Raw genomic sequence first — 14,259 nt, 5'->3', positions numbered from 1 at the left:
AATCTGCACATTCTGGATATCAGTTGAACAAACCTCTTCCAACACATTTAAAGAAAGAAACTAATACTAGACATTATTCAGATGTGATCTCACTAACACCTTGCACAACTAAAGCATTTTGCCAACAATAAATGAGGTCAAAATACTGCAGATGCTGGAAATTCAAAATTAAAAATGGAAAGATCTGGAAAACCTCAGCAGGAATGTGTGCAAAGAGAAACACTTCAGGTGACTCTCAATTAATAACATTGTTAGCCATGTGATAACATTCAATTTTCCAAATTCTGGCCTTTTGAGAATTTACACTAGGACACCCAGATGACTCTGCATCTCAATGTGCCATGAGTATTTGGAACTCTTCCTCGAAGGACAATGGAAGTCCAAATTTGCTTTTACAGCAGAGGTAGACACACTTAATATCACCAAGGGGAGGAAGAAATTCAGAGCAGAGGTCACAATCAGATGAGATCTTGGTGCAGGTATATAGTTCATTGAAAGTAGCATCACAGGTAGATAGGGACACAGAAGGGGATTTTCAGCACATAGACTGATGAAGGTCAGTGTATTGACAATAGAAATTGAGATCTGTTATTGGGTTACAGTTGTACAGGACATTGGGGGTGAGGCCACATTTGGAGTATGGTGTTCAGTTTTGGTCACCTTGTTACAGGAAAGATGTGGTTAAGCTGGAAAGGGTGCAGAAATGTTTTACGAGGATCTTGCCAGGACAAGGGCCCCAAGTTATAGGGAGAGGCTGAGCAGGCTAGGACTTTATTCCTTGGAGCACAGGAGGATGAGTGATGATCTTATAAAGGTGTATATGATCGTGAAAGGATTAGATAAGGTAAATGCAGTCTTTTACCCAGCACTGGAGAATCATGAATCCGAGGACAGAGGTTTAAGGTGAAGATGGGGGGGGGGGAAGACTTAATCAAAACCCGATGGGCAACTTTTTTATTTTTACAAAGGGCAGTAGGTATATGGAATGGGCTGCCAGAGGAGGTAGGTACTATCACAGCATTTAAGAAACGTCTGGACAGGTATAAGGACAGGAAAGGTTTGTAAGGATATGGGACACATGCAGGCAGGTGGGACTGGTGTAGCTGGGCCAAGTTGGATGGTGTGGGCAAGTTGAGCCAAAGGGCCTATTTCCATGCTGGATGACTCCATGACTATGTCTCTACCGCAGATGTCAGTGTTGTACCTGCATTTTATCAGCTCAGCTTTGGAAACACTACTTCTGGAACACACATTTTCAGTACCACAGCTGGGATGTTGACCAACCCTGCTGCATTTAGTTCCTTCATTGGTTTCTTGACATCACATAGAATAGGATTGGCTAGAAACTTGCATATGTGATGTTAGAGATCATCCACTATTCGTGGCTGTGAATGCTGTAGCCCACCTTTGAAATTGAGCCCTGGTATTGTTGAGGATGCTTGAATTCTCTTCTAACAGTGGGTGAAAGATTAAAGAGGGGAGGAAGGAACGCAAGTAATTATTGTCATTAAGAATTCAAAAAGACAGTTACTAAAATGGTCGACAAAGGCAAAAACAGTGGTGGAACTCAGCCGGTCAAGAAGCACCTGTAGGAGGGAAATGCACAGGTGAAGTTTTGGGTCAGAACCTTCTTTAGACTGCTAGAACAAGGGACTTGCGTAGAATGACATAATACATCACAGAAACAAACCAAGGTCTTTGTTGAATGGAATACCATTATTTTTCCTAACACCATTTTAACCAAAACCAAACTGGTTTATAGTTCCCTGGATTTGTATAATTTATGTTCATAAAGAACTAGCTATCCAGCACACACATGGGGTTCATTTTGAACAGGGTGGAACATATAGGCAAGCAACTAAACATGATTAGTTCAGATAAAAAATTCCAAGCTATTGTAAAAAAAGTTTATTGCTATATACAAATGTACAGCACATATGAAACTTCAAATGGGCACCATTAGTTCACAACTGGGATGCACATCATTTTATTATATGGAGTTTCTCTTTTTTAATAGCTCAATACTAGAAAATTGAAAGCAGGATACAATCCACCAAATATGCCCATGCACTGAACGGCTCACAGACCCACTATCTAACTCACTTTCAGTGATTTACACAAATATAAACAGTTCTGTATAAAAGTAGAAAAATAGTTTATACACAGTACAAAACTCAAAATGTTAAGAGTTTGAAGTCATTTTCCTCCTCTTCAGTCTCTCTCGCCAGTCATCTGGTAAAATTTCAAAGTTGGCGTTTTTCTCAGCTTGCCCACTGCAGATGTAAACACAGGTGATTGAGGCAGGAAATACAAATTCCGAGCAGTTCTAGTTGTACCATTACAGGAAGGACGTGGAGGCTTTGAAGAGAGTGCAGAAGTGGTTTACTGAACACTGCCTGGATTAGAGCATTTTAATTATAGGGGAGTTTGGACAAATTGGCTTTATCTGGAGCTTCAGAGGATGACAGGAGACCTGATAGAAGAGTATAAACATGATGAGGGGCATCAACAGGGTAGAGTGTCAGAAGTTTTTGCCCCCAGAGTGCAAATGTCAAAGACTAGTGTGCACAGTTTTGTCGGAGGGGGTAGGCTTAATGGAGATGTGAGGGGCATGCTCTAAGCTCAGAGGGGGAAGGTCTAAAGGAGATGCAAGGGCCTTTTTTTAACATCGAGGGTGGTGGATGCCTGGAATGCATTGGGTGATGGTGGAAGCATACAAGATAGTAGCATTTAAGAGAGGCACACGGATATGCAGGGAATGGAAGGATATGGATCACATGCAAACAGAGGTAATTAGTTTGACCTGGTACTATTTTCAGCATAGACAGTGTGGGCCGAAGTAACTGTTCCTGTGGTGTACAAAACAAAGAGCTGCAGATGTTGGTGAATACACAAAAGGACAAAAAGTGCTAGAGTAACTCAGCAAGTCAGGCAGCATCTCCTGACATGGACAGGTGACGTTTTGGGTCAACCCTTCTTTGCATTATTGGGGCTGGGGGGCAGTTTGTGAAGTCAGGGGGAGGAAATAGGTGGTGGGGATGAGGGAAATAGGTGGCACAGGGGACGCAAATAGATTGGTGGGTGGGGAAATGTGGGAGGTTACCTGAAATGAGAGCATTCACTGGCCATGGAGGAGGTCCAGAAGAGAAAGGTCAGTGTGGAATGGGAAGGAGAGTTAAAATGGTTAGCAACCGGGAGATCCAGTGGGCCTAGGTGGAGCAAGCACAAGTGCTTCGCGAAACAGTCACCAGAATTTGGTAACTTTTGGTCTCATTCTTTCTCATTAATTTAAAGGCCCCAAAATTTTCCAACTGAGAAATCAGAAAAGCATTTCAGTTTAAATAGCTTAAATAACTCAAGGAAACACTTGTACCAGTTTACCCAAGAACACAGGATTACCATTTCCAATGCAAGTACATTCCTCCATAGAGAATAAAGCCCAAACTGTACATTGTACAAGGTGGTGGTGAGACCACACGGCACTGTTGAAGACAGACACCCCTATGGTGACACTCCATCTTTTTAATCAATGCAGCACCCCATTTGGCTGCCTATTTGATTTACTTGCATGCCTAGTGTTCATGTACAAGTTCTCCCAAAATCATGTGCTCTGATGTTCTCTCCAGTTAAATACTTATTTCTGCTTTTTCCAATCTTCCTACCAAAGTGTATAATGTTATTTCCTTATGTTATACTCCAAGTGCATGATGTACTAGTACAAGTGCATGTTAGAGGCAGGAACATGGGGGAGTCCAGAACAAGGGGCCAGTTTAAGAATAAGGAGTAGGCCATTTAGAACTGAGATGAGAAAAAACATTTTCAGTCAGAGAGTTGTGAATCTGTGGAATTCTCTGCCTTAGAAGGCAGTGGAGGCCAATTCTCTGAATGCATTCAAGAGAGAGCTAGATAGAGCTCTTAAGGATAGCAGAGTCAGGGGGTATGGGGAGAAGGCAGGAACGGGGTAGATTCATGATCACATTGAATGGCGGTGCTGGCTCGAAGGGCCTCCTCCTGCACCTATTGTCTATTGTACTGCTCACTTGCTTAACTTATTTATTCCTTGGCATCCTTTGCCTCCTTGCAATCTTTGTCACTTCTATTTCTGCAGCAAATTTGGTTACACCATATTCAACCTTTATTTCAGTGTAGATCATAAACTGATAAGGCCCCAATACAGATTCCTGTGGCACTCCAGTTATAGTTTGCCAACGCAGAGGCATGAACCAGAAAGTGAAAGGAGGACAATAGATAAAACATAAACATAATATAATAGATCATTTGGGTGATAACAGAGGATACATGTACAGTAAAACTCCACTAATCAGGCAGAAGATGAGATAATTTTTGGACTAATGGAAATTATGCCCAATTAATACTCCAACATTTTAAATTCAATTAAAAAGATTTTACAGGATAGCCCAAACATAGGGATTTCAAACAATCAGATGGCAGTTTATCATTCCTTCTCTCCAGAGATGCTGCCTGCCCCACCGAGTTACTCCTGCATTTTGTGTCAACCGGCAGTTTATCAATGTTTTACTGTGTCATGAAAGCAGTTGGAGAAAATCTGATTTCAAAAAAGGATAGTTGGGAAGATAAAATGGACAAAATATCAGTAGACAAGGTGGAACAAAAACAGGAAACATAACAGTTTTGAGTGGAAGAAAGGAAATATTTATATGCTCATGAGATTCACGGACAAATGATGATCGAAGGTAGCAACTGAGGTCATGGAGAAAGGTGTACAGAAAGTATGTTAACAGTAGAGAAGTGAGGGTATTAGGCAAGGTGTCAAACACTGAAGGTGAATGAGGCACATCATGTCAGTTTAATTAAAAAGATGATGGAATATGACAGAATGAATTGCTCGTCAGCTTGGAGAGAAAGTGGGCAGCTGAGTAGTGCTGGTAGTGGCTGGAAAAGGATGGTCCACACAAGTCAGTGTGGAACCTTTGCCGCTCACAACTTGTACCAGCCCGATAATTTCTGAAGTTCAGATACCACACAATTTTGGGGTTGAGGGGAGTAGTTAATACAGAGAAAGATTACAACATATGACAGAAGGACATTAGTAAGCTTTAGAATGAGAGACTACATGACAGGTGTGATTTGGCAGCTAACTGTGAGGTAGAGAGATGAAAGCCTGGGTAGAGACTCAGGAAACTAGGAGTGAAAATAGAACCAAACTCCAGGATTTGTGGCTAAGGGACTGGATTGCAAAGTCGGCAAGTTTTGCTAAACTTGAATCATTTGCACCACACCTGGAGCACATTAATGGTCAAGGACAATAGACAGGATATACAGATTTACGAGCATGATATCACGTAGAGACAGAATGTGTCTTTTTTCTCAAGAAAGCATAGGGATACCGTCTTTAAACCAATTGTCTTAGGTAGAATGGAAGCAGGGAGAAGATTTCCACCAGCTGAAGAGCGTAACAAGAGGCTGTCCACATAAATTGTCAAAATGGAACCCCAAAATTTCTTATTCAAAGCAATGTGGAATTCATTGGATAAAGTAAATAGTATAGATGTATTTAAGAGGAAGGGCAACACACAGGGCGAAGGGAGTATTGGGTCATGTTGATGCATTAAGCTGAAGAATGTGGAGGAGGATCAAGTGGAGTGCAGACCAGTTGGGTCACATGGGCTGCTCCTGCAGAGTTTCTCCTCTGACCTCTCAGAAGAGGAGCCATTAACTGCGGGCAGCCTAATACTTGGAAAAGATTAATCGCCCTCAGAAGCACACTATCAGTTTCTTTCCTCTGAAGAAATGACAAACATTTGGGAGGGATGTGACAGGCAAAGATCTTTCATGCACTGATATTATCCTTGGACAAACGGGGCAAAAACAAAGTACTATTGAATGCAGGTTATTTTACACTATTTACAAACAGAATTTTGTACAAATCAATTGATGTTTTAGTTTAGTTTATTGTCCCGTGTAGAGGTACGGTGAAAAGCAGTGAAGAATGGTGCGTTTAAAGATAAGGTTCCTAGCGTTTCTATTAATGTGTTTTTTGTTATATCGAGCTATATCAGATGAAATTACTATTAATATATAACTGCATTATTATGACAGCGCAACTATTAGAGGTTGGATTTTGACTTGAACTGCATTACCCTTTGCACTGCGTGTGACTGTGGTGCACATTGTGGCCAGGATTAGTCTGCTCACCTTATCAGCTGCTGCTGTTTCCACTCCTCAATCCGCTTGTGCGCCAGAACTGATCTCTGCTCGTCCTCACTGGAGCTCGACTGCTCATCCTCATCCAACTCCCGCTGAATGCTCTGCCACTTTTTCACTAATGATGGCATCTTCGTTTTACTCTTCTTATTCTGAAATCGTTTAGAGAAAGCATATCTCTGAAAGTTGTCACATGTCGGCGCCATTTCCAATCAGTCAAAACTGCATGGCAGCACCTGCACAGTGAAGGTATTAACCACTGCTGGAGGTTTGCCAATGGGAGGAGTGTTGTGCCAACTAAGCACGATGGGAGGAGTGTTGTGCCAACTAGCTCCCATCAATCCACTGAGATGAAAATTTAGCAACATAGACTTGGTGGAACAGACAGATGATTAGTGCAACCTCCCAATTCAACTGTATCTCATAATAGTATTACTGTACAAAGGTGTTTTTTTCCAATGCTGATATTGTACTTAGAAGGACAGGATTTGGAAACATCCTGGGAAAGTGGCTTGATGAGACAGGGTCAGTTTCAATTTGCCTGCAGAACGGGGAACAATTCACATGACCTAATTCCAGAGATTGTTGCTGTAGAAATTTTATGCCAGACAGTTTGATGGAGCAAAATGATGCAGTTTGAAGCAGCAAAATGATGCAGTTTGATGCAGCAATACTGCTCAAATAAGGGCTCCACTTGCTTGGCACAGGGAAATAACCCCATGACATAGAAATCAACAGAGTTTAAAATCTACGACAACTGTCTTCAAAATATCCAGACAGCATTTGAAAATTCAGAAGTAGTTTGTCAATGATGGCTGCAGGTTTTAGGGCAATATTCTCTGTGCAGGACCAATTTCAGCCACATGGAAACAAAACCTGCCTCCCCACATGAGTAAGTTCTTACTCGGCATGATACATGGAAAAATAAGCCGAAGCTTACCTTGTCTTTTTTCACCTTCTTGCTCTTCTCGGTTGCTTGAGCCACTGGGGGAGCTGGGAGCACCTCTGGCACTTGTGGAGGCTGCAGAATAGCTGGCGCGGCTGGTATCTGATGTGGTGGAATAGGGCGTGGTATCTGCACTAGGTGGGTCGGTCTGGGCAGGAGAAGAGGTCGCGGGGCAGGCACGGGCTGGTGCAATTGTGGAACAGACATCATGGTGGCCAGCATCTGTGGACCTGCATCTCAACCAAAACAAAACATTGTTCACAATAAAGCAATAATGCTGCAACATCCACAGATCAACTTGATAACCATGAAGAAAATGAGCAGACATAACTAGGGCCACTCAAATGTCAACACCATTGTTTAATATGAGATGTGCACCAGAAGCAACCACAGCCTGGGTGAAAAACAGTGTATGCAAGTCCATGATCAAAAGCACACGCTTCTTAAACACATTACATCTTTAATCAAACTCATCTCCAATTTCCGAGACCATGAAGTCAATATCCCCCAATGCAAGTGCATACATGAATACCCGAACCTTGGATCACAATCAGTAACAAAACAGCTTCCATGGTAATTTTGAACACCAGTAACCCACAAGAATGAGTTCTTAGCCCCTTACTATATTCCCTGCACGCTCATAATTGTGGTGCAAAATTCAGCCTCAACCCCACTAACAAGGGGGCAGATGACACCACTGTAGTGGACTGGATCTCAAACAATGGTGAGACAGAGTACAGCAAAGAGATAGAGAACTTAGTCAAGATAACCTGACCCTCAATGTCAGCAATACAACTGAGCTAGTCATGGATTTCAGCATTCAAGATGCAGAAGTGGAGATGGTTGAGAGCTTGAAGTTCCTGGCCCAAAATGTCAATAATTTATATTGGTCAAATCACATCAACGCCATGGTCAAGAAAGCATATCAATGCCTCTACTCCCACAGAAGGAAACTTGGCACAACTCCAACGACTCTTGCCAATTTCTACATTGTTCACAATAAAGTAATGCTGCAACACTCACAGATCACGATAACCATGAAGAAAATGAGCATGGAGCTTCATAGCAGAGTAAAAGCCTGGCTGCAGAATCCACAGATGGATTTGTCTAACAGTACTGACTAATTTCTCAGCTGAACCCTTCCCATTTACACATCCGATTTAAATAGGGAAAATGCAAATCAACATCTGCTGGCTCCATCTTTCATAGCTTCCCAAAGCATAAGCATGTTCAATACCATTGCACCATACTCTGATTCTCAGCACATGCTTCCTACAACAATGCAACTCAAGAACGCAGTGTCAACACGCCCCCGCTTTTACCTGCGAGCATGGCTGACTGACTGTAGAGCACAGGGTTGCTTCCAATGGTGATGTTCCGTGGCATCGCCGGGGCAGTCAGCACTGCTGCTTTCCGCTTGCCAGGTTTCGCCTGACCTGGGGCTGGTGGATTTGAAGGAGTGCTTGAAGCAGAATTACTCTGAAATACAACCAGCTCCATGTTTAGAAGTATCCCCGAGACCATGCCTGGATTTTACAATCAGTTGAGGGTGGGAGCTGCGAAACCTGACTGCATTAATGGTGCCCTAGATGCTGAGGGGATTATGTGCGGAGCAGGTCATAGTCAAATGTAATATAGGTTCCAATCTGCTGTATTACAACAGTCCGTTTACCCCGGTAAAGAAGGTCTGAGAGACCCTTACTTGATTAAATAAAGGACAGCACAAGCAGAGTTGTAACTCTTTGCTTTCACATGGCCTACACACAGGACAGTTCACTGACTGCGTTGTAAGTCTGCAGAAGATATAATGTACAGATAACAGATGCCTTTCCACTTAACCCAACTCAGTTCACCTTATTTACAAGATTAGGCAATTCTCCTCTGAGGGACCAGATATTAGAAAACTTTGGGGAGAATGGGGGGCTGGGGGGAAGGAAAGAAAGGGATGGGGCTGATGTTTAAAACCATGCATTCCCTACAATCTCACTACCTTTACTGCTGGAGGCTGGACTGTGGTAACTGCTACGATGGAGAGAAGGGGTCTTTCCAAACAATCATCTTCTGTTCCTGGTGCTGGCGGCTCTTTGCTCTCCACTTCCATCTCCACTTCTTGGATGTCACCGTCATCACTTGGAGGGGGAGGAGGAGGAGGAGGAGGGGGTGGGGGTGGAGGTGGAGGGGAGGAAGGTGGAGGTGGGGGTGGGGGTGGGAGATCCAAGGGAAGGGGGGGTTGAGGAGGAAGAGGGGGTGGGGGTGGCTGGGCAGCAATTCCTGCAGAAACTTGACCCGGAGATAATTCTGCATGTGTAGGATCTGATTTAAGCAGAATAAATAAAGTGTTATCAACAGATGGAACGCAGGAGTGAGAGAAACAAACAACCCAAATTACTACATAGGTGAGCTGACTGCAGAGTTTCCTCAGCAGTCTCCTCTGCTCAGCAAGCATGTGTGTACGCAGTATCTCTAAATCCCTGCTAAGCAGCAGAAAAGCCCATCTATCCAAGCTCCCTTAAGGCATCCATCTTCTCCCATGATTTCCATTCCCTCAATATCACATGCTATACCCTGTAGCAGTCATATATCCTCCCAGGGCACTTCTTCTGCCAAACCACTGAATTTGCACAGCAGTCACTCTTCAAGAGTGGACCTCAACCAACAACTTAAGAATAAACACACCCTTCCCATCTCTTCACGTGATCTTTCCAGCAGACTGACTGAGGCCAACCCACAAGAGTAACACTCAGCCCTTCCACTCTGATAAACAAGGAACCCAGTCTGAAGAAGGGTCCCAACCGGAAACGTCGACTGGCCATTCCCTCTACAAATGCAGCCTGACCCACTGAGTTGCTCCAGCACTTTGTTCTTTGCTCAAAGAACCTATGTGGTAGATGGCATGTGGCTATCGCTGGGCAGTTTGGGGCGGCACGGTGGCGCAGCAGTGGAGTTTCTGCCTTACAGCGAATCCAGCGCCAGAGACTCAGGTTCGATCCTGACTACGAGCGCTGTCTGTACGGAGTTTGTACGTTCTCCCCGTGACCTGTGTGGGTTTTCTCCGAGATCTTCGGTTTCCTCCCACACTCCAAAGACGTACAGGTATGTAGATTAATTGGCTGGGCAAATGTAAAAATTGTCCCTAGTGGGTGTAGGATAGTGTTAGTGTGCGGGGATCGCTGGGCGGCGCGGACCCGGTGGGCCGAAGGGCCTGTTTCTGCGCTGTATCTCTAAATCTAAACCCACGGAGAACCAACCCATTAGCTTGCAGGGTGCCTTGTCATACCTCCACTCTCGCCCACTGAAGCGCTGAGCATGTTTTTGCCAACAGTCAGCCTCGAAGTACTGTCGGCTGCCTCCTCCTCCTCGTCCACGTCTGGGAACTCCCACTGCGATTGGCCCGTCTGTTCATTGAGATAGAAATAGCGCCGGTGCTCCCTACGGCGTGACAGAAAGGACACACTTAGTATTGGAGGCAACAGTATGGAGTCCCTGCCAAAGGTGAAAAAATGATGAGTTGTTTTTTGCCAACAGGAGGTTTGGCACCTCCTGCTCCTAGAGATCTAGGACGGCAGAGGTTGGACAGGAAACCTCGTGATTCAATTTTGTTTTAGATTTGATTAAAAAAATATCAGCCACTTAAAAAGAAACGGTTACTAATTTCAGCCCAATTATTGTTGATTTTGAAGAGAGGAAATGGATGCCTAGTAATGGTGGCACTGGGGGCGTCTGATGGGTAACTCAGACATCCCTTTTACTCTAGAAGCAAATAAGGAATTAGTGCAAAAATATTCTTCAAGCTGAAAAATAAAACAGTAATTTTTATATGTATTTAAAAAAAGTTACATGTTTTACAGATGCAGTAAACAGTAAAAAAAGAGAAAAGAAAATAATTCTGACCTGTGCTTCCGGCAATAATCTTGGTCTTCTTTCGCATCAGCTGCAGGAGGCACCTTCCCTCTTTGTTGCGTGGTCGGTTCAGGAATTCCATCCCAGAAATTTCCAGCAAAGCGCAGACATTTCTTGCATGCGCACTCTCTCTCCCGCCCCTTTCCCCATTATCGTTACTCCCTTCCTCAACAAAATTATATGAGCAGTCTATCTGTTCAACTCCAATACTCAAACCCTCAGCAAGAGAAATTGCCAAAATTTTGTGGGTGACATTTTAGGCTGGTCCAATGATTGCTTTTGCTTTTGGGATTTGCACGCATGCGAGTGTGCTACCAAATTAGTAGTTTAGAAAGCTGGCAGTCTGCAACTATTGTTGCCACGTCGTCAAGTGGAGATGGGGAGGGTGGGGGGGTTTGGGGGCGGGGGGTCACAGTTCAGTTGTCACGTGTCAAAGGTGAAAGGTGAAAAAGTAGAAGAGTGCATACCTGTCCCAATGGCAGGACCAGCCTTTTGGGGATGCATTAGATTCATAGTGTTTAATCTGTAAATCAGCTTCCTGCAGTTTACGTTTGAGATATTGGCCATTCAGTGCTCCTTCTCGCCAGTCTGATATTCGAGTCTGAAACCCAAGATGAACGATTAGAATAGAACACTAGAACTACTACAGAACAGGATCAGGTGCAGAAAAAAAGATTACAAATAAATCTCCCGCGGGTATGTAAAGCTCAGGAGAGATGTTCTATCAGCTCGCGGGGACCCAGGGCCAAGCAGTGCTACGGTGGAGGAACCATGGCATAGATTTTGTTGGAGCCGTCAAGATCAGCCAGCATATATTGGATCTGTTATCTATTTTATCTACAAGTGAAGTCAGGGAAGCAGGGCAGGGGAACAGTTTCAGGAACAGTGTGACAAGGCAAGAATGTCCACTCTTAAATCTGGTGCTGGTTGACAACAGGGGACGATCAGGCAAGGGCAGACAGGCTCATTGTCTGATATGAAGGACAAGGCAAGGATGAGATCTCACCCGACAAATGCTAGAGCATGAGGAGACTGGTGGGTGGGCAGGATGCACCACCGTTTAACAGCTGCAAAGACCCCAGTTAGCACTGCTGGTGGATATAGGATGTAGAGGCAGCTTTTATATTCACTGTTATTTCTACTCTCCCTCCTTCACAGATATTCTTACTGCCATTTAGCCCAGAGTCCATGCTGGCTCTCGGAGCATTCATCAGTCTCATCCTCTGTAACCTATTCTCTCACATGCCCATCAACTCCCCCGCCAATGATCGTGCCACGCACGAGACAATTTACAGTGGCCAATTAATCTACCAATCGGCAGGTCTGGGGTGGAAGTGGAAACTGGGGGATGCGAGGGAAACAACCCTGCCATTGGCAACTCCACAAGGGACAACCCAAGGTCGAGATTGAATGCAAGTTGCTACAACTGTGCAGCACTGTGTTCTTCCGGTGGCAAGGGCAGAAGTGGTACAGTGGTATAAAGGAGAATCTCACTGATAATTATAACATTTTAGCTTCAAAATTAGAAATCCCCTCTCTGAAAACTATTCATCCTCAAACACAAGGAACTCTAGGTGGAACAAATGAGTCAGTGTCAAACCTCGATCTGGAGCAGCAGGAAGTGAAAGTTGGAGATAGACTGTCTGCTAATTCCCAGGAATTCCAGTTTACTGGAAAGAGTGTTTGCCAGTTCAGCAATCTGAAACTGACAAAAATCTGGAATCAATATTAACATGACCACAACCACCACTTGCCAGGATGAGTTTCGACATCCTGAAATCATCCCCCCAACCTAAGCCTACCACCAGTTCAAGGCATAATCTCCCGTAAACTGCCCAAAACGCTGCAGGAAAAGGCCCCAGTCAATTGCCCCAGCCAAAGGGCAACCCCCTTTAGACCTTATCCTCTGGAGACCACTGGAACAAACACACAAGATTGCTCCCTGGCCATTTCCCACCCAAGACTACTCCCACACCACATTTGCACTCTTCCCATACCCTCCAAGATGAATCCATCTCAACCCCCTGTTCCAACCCATGATCCGTCTTTCCCCAGAAACCAATCAGCACTTCATCTGCACATCTCCACAAATATCAGCACACATGCACTGTTCCAGACAACATTACTGTGCATGTTAAACACCAGAGAGCAACATGAGCCCAGCCTGTACTGCAGCCTTCCCACCTTCAGTTCACATTCATCATCCTTTTCCTCTGGAGGTGGTTTTGGTGGAGCCGCTGCTTTTTCTGCAGACTCTTCAAGGTCCACGTCATCTTCTTCAGAATCGTCGTTTGGCTTCTCAGGAGCTACAGGGATCAAAGGCAGAGAAAATAGTTAAGAATCCTGAAATTTCCCGCCATGCAATTAAATAGAGGGAATTGTTGCAAGTTGCGTGTGTCAATTTACCACACGGCAGTTCCTTTGTAATCCGTTGGCTGCAGGGACAATGTGAAACAAGGCTGGGAGTCTCTGGGGAGAATGGAAATTATTTTTACTTAGCAGTTATGAGTCTCACTGTAACCATAAAAACCGGCACAGGAATATTTGACAAACTCATTTTGACTATATTCAAAATAACGCCATGGGAAATGTGCTCGTACAGTCCCTCTCCACGAGTGTTTAGTAGTCAGTTTCACACACCACGAATGAAATATGTTTTCTTTTCAAAGAGTCTTGCGACCTCTCAAGACATTAAGATCACAGATTCTGAATATAACATTGTACCAAGACTAAATAGGAAATAGACCACAGAAGCTGGCCACAGTTGCAACAGCAAGTCTAGTTCAGTTCTAATCCTTCACAGCAAACACTTCCGCGTAAAAAAATAAACACTCCCGGAGGGTAACCAGGTACGAAAGCACTCCCGAAAAAGTCAACTACTTAGAAGTTAACAACCAGTAACTTGGTCAGAACTAAAGCCTAGAGATAAAATGTTCCTGACAACCTACCAGGTTCTGTAGAATGCACTTCCTCTGGGGCAGTGTCCTGTTCCAGGTTGTTTAAATCACGACCAGCAGATTCAGGACTGAAGGTGCGAGCAAGTGCCTGCCACTTCCCCTTCCTGTGGACATGCTTACTGCTCTCGGACACCTGCCCATCCTGCACCATAACCTGGCTGCAATCAGACCGTGGACTCGACCCACTGGCGTCGCCCTCCTCCAGTGCTCGGAGCTCTGCCTGTGAAGACCAGCATGGTAACATTGATGAAAATGCTGTATTAAACACAA

General features: G+C 44.3%; 1 protein-coding gene across 2 annotated transcripts in view; it reads right to left on the bottom strand.

Annotated features, from left to right (window-relative positions):
* Positions 1–1,936: 1,936 nt before the first annotated feature.
* fnbp4 (formin binding protein 4) overlaps positions 1,937–14,259 on the bottom strand; it is a 34,852-nt gene continuing 22,529 nt past the window's right edge. The window contains exons 8-17 of one of the 2 annotated variants that reach the window (XM_078415010.1): positions 13,981–14,209; positions 13,217–13,338; positions 12,633–12,737; positions 11,500–11,633; positions 10,410–10,561; positions 9,123–9,445; positions 8,455–8,611; positions 7,127–7,362; positions 6,178–6,338; positions 1,937–2,273 (exon numbers count right to left, since the gene is read on the bottom strand). In XM_078415010.1, the coding sequence (XP_078271136.1) occupies positions 2,183–2,273; positions 6,178–6,338; positions 7,127–7,362; positions 8,455–8,611; positions 9,123–9,445; positions 10,410–10,561; positions 11,500–11,633; positions 12,633–12,737; positions 13,217–13,338; positions 13,981–14,209 (1,710 nt within the window). In that variant the 3' untranslated portion in view covers positions 1,937–2,182. The remainder of the gene's footprint in view (positions 2,274–6,177; positions 6,339–7,126; positions 7,363–8,454; positions 8,612–9,122; positions 9,446–10,409; positions 10,562–11,499; positions 11,634–12,632; positions 12,738–13,216; positions 13,339–13,980; positions 14,210–14,259) is intronic. The other variant, XM_078415011.1, reaches the window with a different exon arrangement.

This window comes from Rhinoraja longicauda, chromosome 18 (assembly GCF_053455715.1).
Source record: "Rhinoraja longicauda isolate Sanriku21f chromosome 18, sRhiLon1.1, whole genome shotgun sequence".
NCBI classification, from domain to species: domain Eukaryota; kingdom Metazoa; phylum Chordata; class Chondrichthyes; order Rajiformes; family Arhynchobatidae; genus Rhinoraja; species Rhinoraja longicauda.
This window is presented reverse-complemented; position numbering and strand designations above follow the sequence as displayed.